The sequence below is a fragment of the Hemibagrus wyckioides genome, linkage group LG08 (assembly GCF_019097595.1).
Source record: "Hemibagrus wyckioides isolate EC202008001 linkage group LG08, SWU_Hwy_1.0, whole genome shotgun sequence".
NCBI classification, from domain to species: domain Eukaryota; kingdom Metazoa; phylum Chordata; class Actinopteri; order Siluriformes; family Bagridae; genus Hemibagrus; species Hemibagrus wyckioides.
In genome coordinates, this window is record NC_080717.1 from 1,200,001 (window position 1) to 1,212,500 (window position 12,500).

The 12,500-nt window shown below is 42.7% G+C and overlaps 1 protein-coding gene across 2 annotated transcripts in view; it reads left to right on the forward strand.

The window, feature by feature from the left end:
- The first annotated feature begins 5,038 nt into the window (after positions 1–5,038).
- aga (aspartylglucosaminidase) overlaps positions 5,039–12,500 on the forward strand; it is a 13,754-nt gene continuing 6,292 nt past the window's right edge. The window contains exons 1-6 of one of the 2 annotated variants that reach the window (XM_058397584.1): positions 5,052–5,091; positions 5,249–5,610; positions 5,942–6,095; positions 6,343–6,455; positions 7,102–7,214; positions 11,619–11,727. In XM_058397584.1, coding sequence (XP_058253567.1) covers positions 5,502–5,610; positions 5,942–6,095; positions 6,343–6,455; positions 7,102–7,214; positions 11,619–11,727 — 598 coding nt within the window. In that variant the 5' untranslated portion in view covers positions 5,052–5,091; positions 5,249–5,501. Of the gene's footprint in view, positions 5,611–5,941; positions 6,096–6,342; positions 6,456–7,101; positions 7,215–11,618; positions 11,728–12,500 lie in introns of both variants that reach the window. The other variant, XM_058397583.1, reaches the window with a different exon arrangement.

The following is a 12,500-nucleotide window of genomic DNA, read 5'->3' on the forward strand; positions in this document are numbered from 1 at the left end:
AAGAAATAAAAGAACATGTGTAATGGAATGTAAGTGAAATAAAATAAGATAAAGTGAAATGAAAAAAAATATTGTGCAAAAAATACACAGCAGCGGTTGAGGTAGTGCAAATAGAAATATATATAAATATAACTATAGCAGCGGATGACAGGTAGAGGTAGTGCAATAATTAATGAACAATATAAATTATGTGTGTGTGTGTGTGTGTGTGTGTGTTCACACAGTCAAGAGAGAGTGTGTGTGTATCTGTGTGTGAGAGAGTTGTATACAGTTCAGTCCTGAATGAGAGTGTGTATGTGTGTCTGTGTGTGTGTGTGAGAGAGAGAGAGAGAGAGTGTAGAACAGTTCAGTCCTGAGTGAGAGTGTGTATGTGTGTGTGTGTGTGTGTGTGTGTGTGTGTGTGTGTGTGTGTGAGAGAGTGTAGAACAGTTCAGTCCTGGGTGTTGAGGAGCCTGATGGCTTGAGGAAAGAAACTGTTACACAGTCTGGTTGTGAGACACGGAAAGGAACCAGGATACTCAGGGAAAGGAACCAGGATACTCAGGGAAAGTGGACTGTGTTTTTAATGGTCACTCGGGGTCAGTGTTATGAAGTCGAATCACACATCTTAGTCTGTTGAATTTGACCAGTCATTAAAAATAATAGTTAAAAACCATTTTTCCTGGAGTTAATGCAGAGGTCAGTTTACAGCGAGGAAGCTCGTGTCCATCAACAGAGACATTACAGGTCAATAACCATGTTTATATACAAAGATTTAAACACTGGACACTGTGTAATCTGTTTATTTAGACATCCATACACCGTCTGAAGATAAGATCATGTGTAGAGAGCTCTAGTGTTTCAATTACTATAAGAATGTGAAGAGTGTGTGTATATGTGTATGTGTGTGTATGTGTCTGTGTGTGTCTATATGTGTGTGTGTGTATGTGTGTATATATGTGTGTGTGTGTCTGTATATGTGTGTATGTCTGTTTGTGTATATGTATATATGTGTGTGTGTTTGTATTTGTGTGTGTGTCTGTGTAAGTGAGTTATTTTGAGATGTCTGCAAAACACACCCAATGGAATTTGAAATACTCCTCCTAGGGAATTGATACAACCGCCACCAAACCCAGGCTAATATGATCTCAAGACATTGATACAACCGCCACCAAACCCAGGCTAATATGATCTCAAGACACTGATACAACCGCCACCAAACCCAGGCTAATATGATCTCAAGACACTGATACAACCGCCACCAAACCCAGGCTAATATGATCTCAAGACATTGATACAACCGCCACCAAACCCAGGCTAATATGATCTCAAGACATTGATACAACCGCCACCAAACCCAGGCTAATATGATCTCAAGACATTATTATAACCGCCACCAAACCCAGGCTAATATGATCTCAAGACATTATTATAACCGCCACCAAACCCAGGCTAATATGATCTCAAGACATTATTATAACCGCCACCAAACCCAGGCTAATATGATCTCAAGACATTATTATAACCGCCACCAAACCCAGGCTAATATGATCTCAAGACACTGATACAACCGCCACCAAACCCAGGCTAATATGATCTCAAGACATTATTATAACCGCCACCAAACCCAGGCTAATATGAGCTCAAGACACTGATACAACCGCCACCAAACCCAGGCTAATATGATCTCAAGACATTATTATAACCGCCACCAAACCCAGGCTAATATGAGCTCAAGACACTGATACAACCGCCACCAAACCCAGGCTAATATGATCTCAAGACACTGATACAACCGCCACCAAACCCAGGCTAATATGATCTCAAGACATTATTATAACCGCCACCAAACCCAGGCTAATATGAGCTCAAGACACTGATACAACCGCCACCAAACCCAGGCTAATATGATCTCAAGACACTGATACAACCGCCACCAAACCCAGGCTAATATGATCTCAAGACACTGATACAACCGCCACCAAACCCAGGCTAATATGATCTCAAGACACTGATACAACCGCCACCAAACCCAGGCTAATATGATCTCAAGACATTATTATAACCGCCACCAAACCCAGGCTAATATGATCTCAAGACATTATTATAACCGCCACCAAACCCAGGCTAATATGATCTCAAGACATTATTATAACCGCCACCAAACCCAGGCTAATATGATCTCAAGACATTATTATAACCGCCACCAAACCCAGGCTAATATGATCTCAAGACATTATTATAACCGCCACCAAACCCAGGCTAATATGATCTCAAGACACTGATACAACCGCCACCAAACCCAGGCTAATATGATCTCAAGACATTATTATAACCGCCACCAAACCCAGGCTAATATGATCTCGACATTGATACAACCGCCACCAAACCCAGGCTAATATGATCTCGACATTGATATAACCGCCACCAAACCCAGGCTAATATGATCTCGACATTGATACAACCGCCACCAAACCCAGGCTAATATGATCTCGACATTGATACAACCGCCACCAAACCCAGGCTAATATGATCTCGACATTGATATAACCGCCACCAAACCCAGGCTAATATGATCTCGACATTGATATAACCGCCACCAAACCCAGGCTAATATGATCTCGACATTGATACAACCGCCACCAAACCCAGGCTAATATGATCTCGACATTGATATAACCGCCACCAAACCCAGGCTAATATGATCTCGACATTGATATAACCGCCACCAAACCCAGGCTAATATGATCTCGACATTGATATAACCGCCACCAAACCCAGGCTAATATGATCTCAAGACATTGATAATGTAAGTCGATGAGGGATTTTTGATCTCAAACGGTTCAGCCGTGAGAAGCCCTTAAACTTATGGCGAATAAAATGAAACAGGAAGTGGCTAATAACTTCTGTGTACATTAAGTGATCTACATGAAACCTTAGGATTATGTTAAACATTGAAAGTTGATCACACGGATATGACAACTGTGAGTCTCGGTCATAGCGCCACCAACTGGCAGCAGGAAGTGTGTCACTTTCTGAAATCTCTAATATTTTGTCCCTTACTTTCTCCTGATTTGGTTCAAAATCAGTGAGAATAATGTCAGGACATGGCTGATGTGAAGGAATTTGTGATATTGTGAACGATGTTGCTATGGTGAGGACATAATAGAAGAAAATTAATGTTCTTATGTCTTAACAGTGGAAAGCCCTAATGTTTCAAAACATTTTACACAGAAAGAACACCTGGTTGTGATTCTGCTTAGGTTCATGATTTTGTGATGCTCAAACGGCTCACAACAAATTTATACATTCATCAGTCCACTGACTGGACATGGTTTTGGCCTGACTCCTGCAGTACTACACTATGTCCACTAGAGGCTCTTTCCCCTTTATTTTTATTTTTTTAAATATCGCTTCATGTTCACAATTTATATACACAGAGTCAGCCCAAAATGTATATACACTTCAAGAAAAGAAAAAGTAGACATTTTTTCTGGGTGACGTGCTATATATATATATATACTGATATATATAAACTGATATGGTAATATAGTTTAGAGTCATTGTCCCTTTGGACATCACTGGACATTGCTATGATCTGTTTCATTACACCCAAACTGTCCCTTTTGCCCTTATATAGTTTAGACGGAGAGGCAGTTGTCTTTTTGCCATCAGTGGACATTACTGTGATCACTTTCATTAGACCCAAATTGTCACTCTTGTCCTTTTGGTATTTTCCCTTTAAATGCATGTACCCACTGTACTAGGGCTGCACGATTCTTGCTAAACTTTTCTCCATGGGAAATAAGATCACGATTCTCATTTTATCAACCAAAACATTTACTGCACTCAAGTGAAAAAAGTGCTACACAGGACTTTCAGTTATAATAAAGTGCTGGACTTAAAAGTAACAAAAATAGTTTCTTTTCGTTATTTTAGACCCCTTAAGGTGAGTAACCTAAAAGCTGTAAGCTGTTGAACATAAACAATAGAATGTTAACAATAATGATTAAAATAATTAAAATAATTAGCACCTGTGTTTTTAGTACACTCCAACTGGCCAAACCTGAGGGGTATGGGGAAGCACCGTGTGATGTCTGAGTTATGGAAGTGTGTGTGGTCTGGCGGCTGGTGTTTTTTGGCGTGGCTCCCTTGTCCTTCATGACTAACTCGTACTGTATTTTGTGGTGATGTCTGAGGTTCTTGTAGAGATTGATCGTGTTACCTTGCGGTGCTGCCACGATGCCAAAGCATTGCTTACAGATCATGACTCCTTGTGCATCATCGTCGGATTTAAAACCGAAAAAGTTGCAATGTGCTCCTTTTTTCGGTACCGATATTGTTGCATTATCACTCTCACCGTCGCCACAAGGACTTTCCTCACTGGCGCTCATTTTTTCTCCTTTGCGTGAAAATTGCCGCTCCAAATCCAACACGTGCACTGACCATCTGTTTGGTCTGCCGCCTTGTTACACGTCACTTGAGTGACAGTGGAACTCCGCGAATGAGGAAGAGAGAGGAGAGAAGTGGTCGGGTCTGATTGGTGAATTAATAGTGTTTGGTTTTAAGACCGTGTTTGACTGATATATCCTGTTGGATTGTTGTAAAGTAATTACGTGAATGCGGCATCTGAATACAGGGAAATATTGTACATGCAAGTGAATCGCCGTCATTTAGAAAGAAGATCGCGTTTCTGTGTGAATCGGGATCGTGATTCTTTTTTCGATTAATCGTGCAGCCCTACACTGTGCCCAGTCTGGTGCGCCTGGGTGCAGCCCTACACTGTGCCCAGTCTGGTGCGCCTGGGTGCAGCCCTACACTGTGCCCAGTCTGGTGCGCCTGGGTGCAGCCCTACACTGTGCCCAGTCTGGTGCGCCTGGGTGCAGCCCTACACTGTGCCCAGTCTGGTGCGCCTGGGTGGCGATGGTGCCGCTGCTTGGACCCGATCATCACTGCTTGCAACTATATTTTGTATTGATTTTCCTTGAATGTAATGGTAGATATCGCCAGCAGATGGCGGTACGATTCCTCTAACCTCCCCCGCCCCCCAACACACCACATAAGCTAAAGAAGAAGAATAAGATTCGCCATCAGACGTGTTTAAAAACGGAAGTAAACAATGAATCATTTCCTATACGGGAAGATGTTGAAAATATGTTAAATATTGCACTAAACTCTTTAGATTTGTTAATATAAGTTAAATCAGCGATCATTTATTTTTTCCGCCATTTCGTGACGCGACTCATTTTATCGGTCGATTTTTTTATAGGGCTGTGTCCTACACCGGAGAGGATTTCCGTAGTGCACTACAGTTAGTGACTGCAGCAGCCTGAAGATCCGCAGCGTTTAGACACACTCTTCAGTGAAAGAGCGCGATTTGGGACGCAGCCTGGTTATTTTGACATGATTTCTCCAGTGGTCCGGTCATGTGAATGAAACTGAGTGGACAGTGTGTGATAAAGAGCGCGTGCTGTTTGTTTTTTTTTTAACTCGGTTATAAAGCTTTAAGGAGGATTTCCGGCATGATTCTAACACTTTTATTCCCGTTTTTTGTTTTTTATCTCCCTACAAACGAGGCTGTGTTACCGCTGGTCATAAACACCTGGGGCTTTGAGAACGCCAGTGTAACAGGTGAGGTCCGGGGGGGGGGGACCTCAGAAAGTCTCTAGAAATCACCTGATCATGTCTGAGGCTAATTTGCATATGAGAGAGAAAGACTTTATGAAGATGAAGAATAGAAATATATATATATATATTATATTATATTATATAAAAATATATTATATAAATACTATTATAAAGGTTTTAAACAAATAACAAATTAAATTAAACACAAATAACTGTAAATGTTGGCAAATTGTTCAAGTGTAAAAAAAAATTAAACTAAAGTAACTCTTATTAATGCTGTGTGTGTATGCCTGTGTGTGTGTATGTGTGTGTGTGTATGTGTGTGTGTGTCCAGCATGGCTCTCCCTGCAGGCGGGTTTGTCTCCTCTGGACGCTGCAGAGAGAGGGTGTTCGGTGTGTGAGGAGGAGCAGTGTGATGGCAGTGTGGGATTCGGTGGACACCCTGATGAGAGCGGAGAGACCACACTGGATGCCCTGATCATGAACGGGTAAAGGAGCAGTTACTCCAGCTCCTAATCTACTTTATATTCAGGTGTTTTTATCAGAATTACTCCTGAGTGTCTGAATCACATCTCTAGAGTATCTTTCTATTCCAGAAATCATGTCTATAAATAAATAATTAGTTGTAAAAAGTATTTTTCAGGAAGTGTGTGAGAGCTTCATCCTCCTGGTGGGGGTGTGAATTGGCCAAGAATAAATTAGTGAGAAAGCCACACCTTTGTTTGTGTTCCTCAGCGATACGATGGAGGTGGGAGCGGTGGGAGATCTGAGGAGGGTGAAGAACGCAGTGGGCGTGGCCAGGGCCGTGATGGAACACACACGACACACTTTGTTAGTGGGAGAATCAGGTAAGATCAGACTCCTTCATAAACTCTGATTTATATCCAGACAGACATGTGACAGTGAATCATAATTAGACGAGTGAGTGAGATTTCGAGGAACAGTTCCAGCCATAATTTCACTCACGGACAGAAACCTGCCTGCGGAGGTGTGACGGTCAAGCCACTCCAGGTTAACTGACCGATCTCGAGTGTGATGGACGCTCTGAGTCCTTTAAATCATGAAGACATCAGCATGGCGTCTCAGATCCCTCCTCTGTGCTAAACAGGGAACCGATGGCCTCTTAGTCCTCACGCTCTTCCTCTCTATCTCTGTTCCTACTTCTCTTCTTGTGTGTGTGTGTAAAACCCTCTCCAAGCCCATGTGTCAGCCTGACACATCTCAAACGCGAGAACAAACACAGGTCAGAAGATGGTTCTGACCGATTCAGACTGGACCACGAATCGTTTGGGAGCTGAAAGAGTCGACTCCTTCACTGCTCACTATGTAGTGCTCTATTTTATAGATTTAAGTGGATCAGTGAAGGAAGGAATCATCTGTAGAACACTTTCATGTTTTTTCTTTTGAAGATTTCTGGTATTCAGTGTCTGTTCTTCAGTGAATAATATTTATTTCCTGCCCCGAGTCTGTTTATTCCCCCTCTTTACACCTCAGCGTCAGTGTTTGCTCAGGACATGGGCTTCAGAACTGAAAGTCTGTCCACTAATGAGTCGGTGAACACCTTCTCCCTGTGGCTGAGGCAGAAATGCCAACCCAACTTCAGGAGGGTGAGTCTTTAACCTTAATTTATTACTCTTACCCAGATTCATTCATTTACTACATTTATTTCAATCTGTTTATTTAAGAGACAGTGTCATTATTCACCACTAAATACTAGAAAAGACGGAGCTCTGTTTATTAACTTATTTAAAGTGATTAAAGGTAAAACATGAACACAGCCAAAGCCGAGAGGATCAGATGAGAATGGATTAAAAGTGTTTAGAAACAAATGAAAACAGAGAGAGAGGAGACTAGGAGAAGAGAAGAGAGGAGAGGAGAAGAATGGAGAAGAGGAGAGGAGGAAAGAGGGGAGGGGAGAGGAGAAGAGAAGAGAGGAGAAGAGAGGAGAATAGAATAGAAGAGAGGAGAATAGAAGAGAGGAGAGGAGAACAGAAGAGAGGAGAGGAGAACAGAAGAGAGGAGAGGAGAAGAGAAGAGAGGAGAATAGAAGAGAAGAGAGGAGAATAGAAGAGAGGAGAGGAGAACAGAAGAGAGGAGAGGAGAACAGAAGAGAGGAGAGGAGAACAGAAGAGAGGAGAGGAGAACAGAAGAGAGGAGAGGAGAACAGAAGAGAGGAGAGGAGAATAGAAGAGAGGAGAATAGAAGAGAAGAGAGGAGAATAGAACAGAAGAGAGGAGAATAGAAGAGAGGAGAATAGAAGAGAGGAGAATAGAAGAGAGGAGAGGAGAATAGAAGAGAGGAGAATAGAAGAGCGGGGAGGAGAAGAGAAGAGAGGAGAGGAGAAGAGAGGAGAGGAGAGGAGAATAGAAGAGAGGAGAAGAGAAGAGAGGAGAGGAGAATAGAAGAGAGGAGAATAGAAGAGAGGAGAATAGAATAGAATAGAGGAGAGGAGAATAGAAGAGAGGAGAGGAGAAGAGAGGAGAGGAGAATAGAAGAGAGGAGAATAGAAGAGAGGAGAATAGAATAGAATAGAGGAGAGGAGAATAGAAGAGAGGAGAGGAGAATAGAAGAGAGGAGAGGAGAATAGAAGAGAGGAGAGGAGAATAGAAGAGAGGAGAATAGAAGAGAGGAGAGGAGAATAGAAGAGAGGAGAGGAGAATAGAAGAGAGGAGAGGAGAGGAGAAGAGAATAGAAGAGAGGAGAAGAGAATAGAAGAGAGGAGAAGAGAGGAGAGGAGAATAGAAGAGAGGAGAGGAGAATAGAAGAGAGGAGAATAGAATAGAAGAGAGGAGAATAGAGGAGAGGAGAAGAGAGGAGAGGAGAATAGAAGAGAGGAGAAGAGAGGAGAGGAGAATAGAAGAGAGGAGAGGAGAATAGAAGAGAGGAGAGGAGAATAGAAGAGAGGAGAATAGAAGAGAGGAGAGGAGAATAGAATAGAAGAGAATAGAAGAGAGGAGAATAGAAGAGAGGAGAGGAGAATAGAATAGAAGAGAGGAGAGGAGAATAGAAGAGAGGAGAGGAGAATAGAAGAGAGGAGAGGAGAAGAGAATAGAAGAGAGGAGAAGAGAATAGAAGAGAGGAGAAGAGAATAGAAGAGAGGAGAAGAGAATAGAAGAGAGGAGAAGAGAATAGAAGAGAGGAGAAGAGAATAGAAGAGAGGAGAAGAGAAAAGAAGAGAGGAGAAGAGAATAGAAGAGAGGAGAAGAGAAGAGAGGAGAAGAGAAGAGAGGAGAGGAGAATAGAAGAGAGGAGAGGAGAAGAGAGGAGAGGAGAATAGAAGAGAGGAGAATAGAATAGAAGAGAGGAGAGGAGAATAGAATAGAAGAGAGGAGAACAGAACAGAAGAGAGGAGAACAGAAGAGAGGAGAATAGAAGAGAGGAGAATAGAAGAGAGGAGAATAGAAGAGAGGAGAATAGAAGAGAGGAGAGGAGAATAGAAGAGAGGAGAGGAGAATAGAAGAGGAGAGGAGAATAGAAGAGAGGAGAGGAGAAAAGAAGAGAGGAGAAAAGAAGAGAGGAGAGGAGAATAGAAGAGAGGAGAATAGAATAGAAGAGAGGAGAGGAGAATAGAATAGAAGAGAGGAGAATAGAAGAGAGGAGAATAGAAGAGAGGAGAATAGAAGAGAGGAGAGGAGAATAGAAGAGAGGAGAGGAGAATAGAAGAGAGGAGAGGAGAATAGAAGAGAGGAGAGGAGAAGAGAGGAGAGGAGAATAGAAGAGAGGAGAATAGAATAGAAGAGAGGAGAGGAGAATAGAATAGAAGAGAGGAGAATAGAAGAGAGGAGAATAGAAGAGAGGAGAATAGAAGAGAGGAGAATAGAAGAGAGGAGAGGAGAATAGAAGAGAGGAGAGGAGAATAGAAGAGAGGAGAGGAGAAGAGAGGAGAGGAGAATAGAAGAGAGGAGAGGAGAATAGAAGAGAGGAGAGGAGAATAGAAGAGAGGAGAGGAGAATAGAATAGAAGAGAGGAGAATAGAAGAGAGGAGAGGAGAATAGAAGAGAGGAGAGGAGAATAGAAGAGAGGAGAATAGAATAGAAGAGAGGAGAGGAGAATAGAAGAGAGGAGAGGAGAATAGAAGAGAGGAGAGGAGAATAGAAGAGAGGAGAGGAGAATAGAAGAGAGGAGAGGAGAATAGAAGAGAGGAGAGGAGAATAGAAGAGAGGAGAGGAGAATAGAATAGAAGAGAGGAGAATAGAAGAGAGGAGAGGAGAATAGAAGAGAGGAGAATAGAATAGAAGAGAGGAGAATAGAATAGAGGAGAGGAGAAGAGAGGAGAGGAGAATAGAAGAGAGGAGAATAGAAGAGAGGAGAGGAGAATAGAAGAGAGGAGAATAGAGGAGAGGAGAATAGAATAGAGGAGAGGAGAATAGAATAGAGGAGAGGAGAATAGAATAGAAGAGAGGAGAGGAGAATAGAATAGAGGAGAGGAGAATAGAATAGAAGAGAGGAGAGGAGAATAGAAGAGAGGAGAATAGAAGAGAGGAGAGGAGAATAGAAGAGAGGAGAATAGAATAGAGGAGAATAGAATAGAATAGAGGAGAATAGAATAGAAGAGAGGAGAATAGAAGAGAGGAGAATAGAATAGAAGAGAGGAGAATAGAATAGAAGAGAGGAGAATAGAATAGAAGAGAGGAGAATAGAAGAGAGGAGAATAGAAGAGAGGAGAATAGAAGAGAGGAGAATAGAATAGAAGAGAGGAGAAGAGAGGAGAGGAGAATAGAATAGAGGAGAGGAGAATAGAATAGAGGAGAGGAGAATAGAATAGAGGAGAGGAGAATAGAATAGAAGAGAGGAGAGGAGAATAGAAGAGAGGAGAATAGAAGAGAGGAGAGGAGAATAGAAGAGAGGAGAATAGAATAGAGGAGAATAGAATAGAATAGAGGAGAATAGAAAAGAAGAGAGGAGAAAAGAAGAGAGGAGAATAGAAAAGAAGAGAGGAGAATAGAATAGAAGAGAGGAGAATAGAAGAGAGGAGAATAGAATAGAAGAGAGGAGAAGAGAGGAGAGGAGAATAGAAGAGAGGAGAGGAGAAGAGAGGAGAGGAGAAGAGAGGAGAATAGAAGAGAGGAGAATAGAAGAGAGGAGAATAGAAGAGAGGAGAATAGAAGAGAGGAGAATAGAAGAGAGGAGAATAGAAGAGAGGAGAGGAGAATAGAAGAGAGGAGAGGAGAATAGAAGAGAGGAGAGGAGAATAGAAGAGAGGAGAATAGAAGAAAGGAGAGGAGAATAGAAGAGAGGAGAATAGAATAGAAGAGAGGAGAATAGAAGAGAGGAGAATAGAATATAAGAGAGGAGAATAGAATATAAGAGAGGAGAATAGAAGAGAGGAGAAGAGAGGAGAGGAGAATAGAAGAGAGGAGAATAGAAGAGAGGAGAATAGAATAGAAGAGAGGAGAATAGAATAGAAGAGAGGAGAATAGAAGAGAGGAGAATAGAATAGAAGAGAGGAGAATAGAAGAGAGGAGAATAGAAGAGAGGAGAATAGAAGAGAGGAGAGGAGAATAGAACAGAGGAGAATAGAATAGAAGAGAGGAGAATAGAAGAGAGGAGAATAGAATAGAAGAGAGGAGACGAGAATAGAGGAGAATAGAATAGAGGAGAATAGAAGAGAGGAGAGGAGAATAGAAGAGAGGAGAGGAGAATAGAAGAGAGGAGAGGAGAATAGAATAGAAGAGAGGAGAATAGAAGAGAGGAGAGGAGAATAGAAGAGAGGAGAATAGAAGAGAGGAGAGGAGAAGAGAGGAGAGGAGAATAGAAGAGAGGAGAATAGAAGAGAGGAGAGGAGAATAGAAGAGAGGAGAATAGAAGAGAGGAGAATAGAATAGAGGAGAGGAGAATAGAATAGAGGAGAGGAGAATAGAAGAGAGGAGAGGAGAAGAGAAGAGAGGAGAGATGATTTTCCTGTACAGTAATTGGACTTTGTGTTTAGAGTGTAATGTTATTGTGTTAAAGATCAGTTCATGATTCAGACATGGATTTAAATTAGGGCGTTTTTTCACCAAAATTTCCAGAATGTTTTTCCGGATCCTTCCGTGTCCTGTGGGCCGTATAAACCCCGCCCTGACCCGAGGCAGAGGCAGAGGCGTGGATTAGTTAACCTCCGCTCCCACGATACCATCGGTAACCATATTACTGCCTTCAGTGGGATGTACTGGACACTCACACACACACACACTCACACACTCAATCCCTCACACACACACACACACTCACACACACACACTCCCACACTCAATCCCACACACACACACACACACACACACACTCCCACACTCAATCCCACACACACACACACACACACACTCCCACACTCAATCCCACACACACACACTCCCACACTCGCTCCCTCACACACACACACTCACACTCAATCCCACACACACACACACACACTCACACACTCGCTCCCTCACACACACACACTCACACTCAATCCCACACACACACACACACACTCCCACACTCAATCCCACACACACACACACACTCCCACACTCGCTCCCTCACACACACACACTCACACTCACTCCCTCACACACACACACTCACTCTCACACACACTCCCTCACACACACTCACACACACTCCCTCACACACACACTCACTCCCTCACACTCACTCTCACACACACTCCCTCACACTCACACTCCCTCACACTCACACTCACTCACACTCACACTCACTCCCTCACACTCACTCCCTCACACTCACTCACACACACTCACTCTCACACACACTCACACACACTCCCTCACACACACACACACTCCCTCACACTCACTCCCTCACACTCACACACACTCACTCACACTCACACTCACTCACACACACTCACTCTCACACACACTCACACACACTCCCTCACACACACACACACTCCCTCACACTCACTC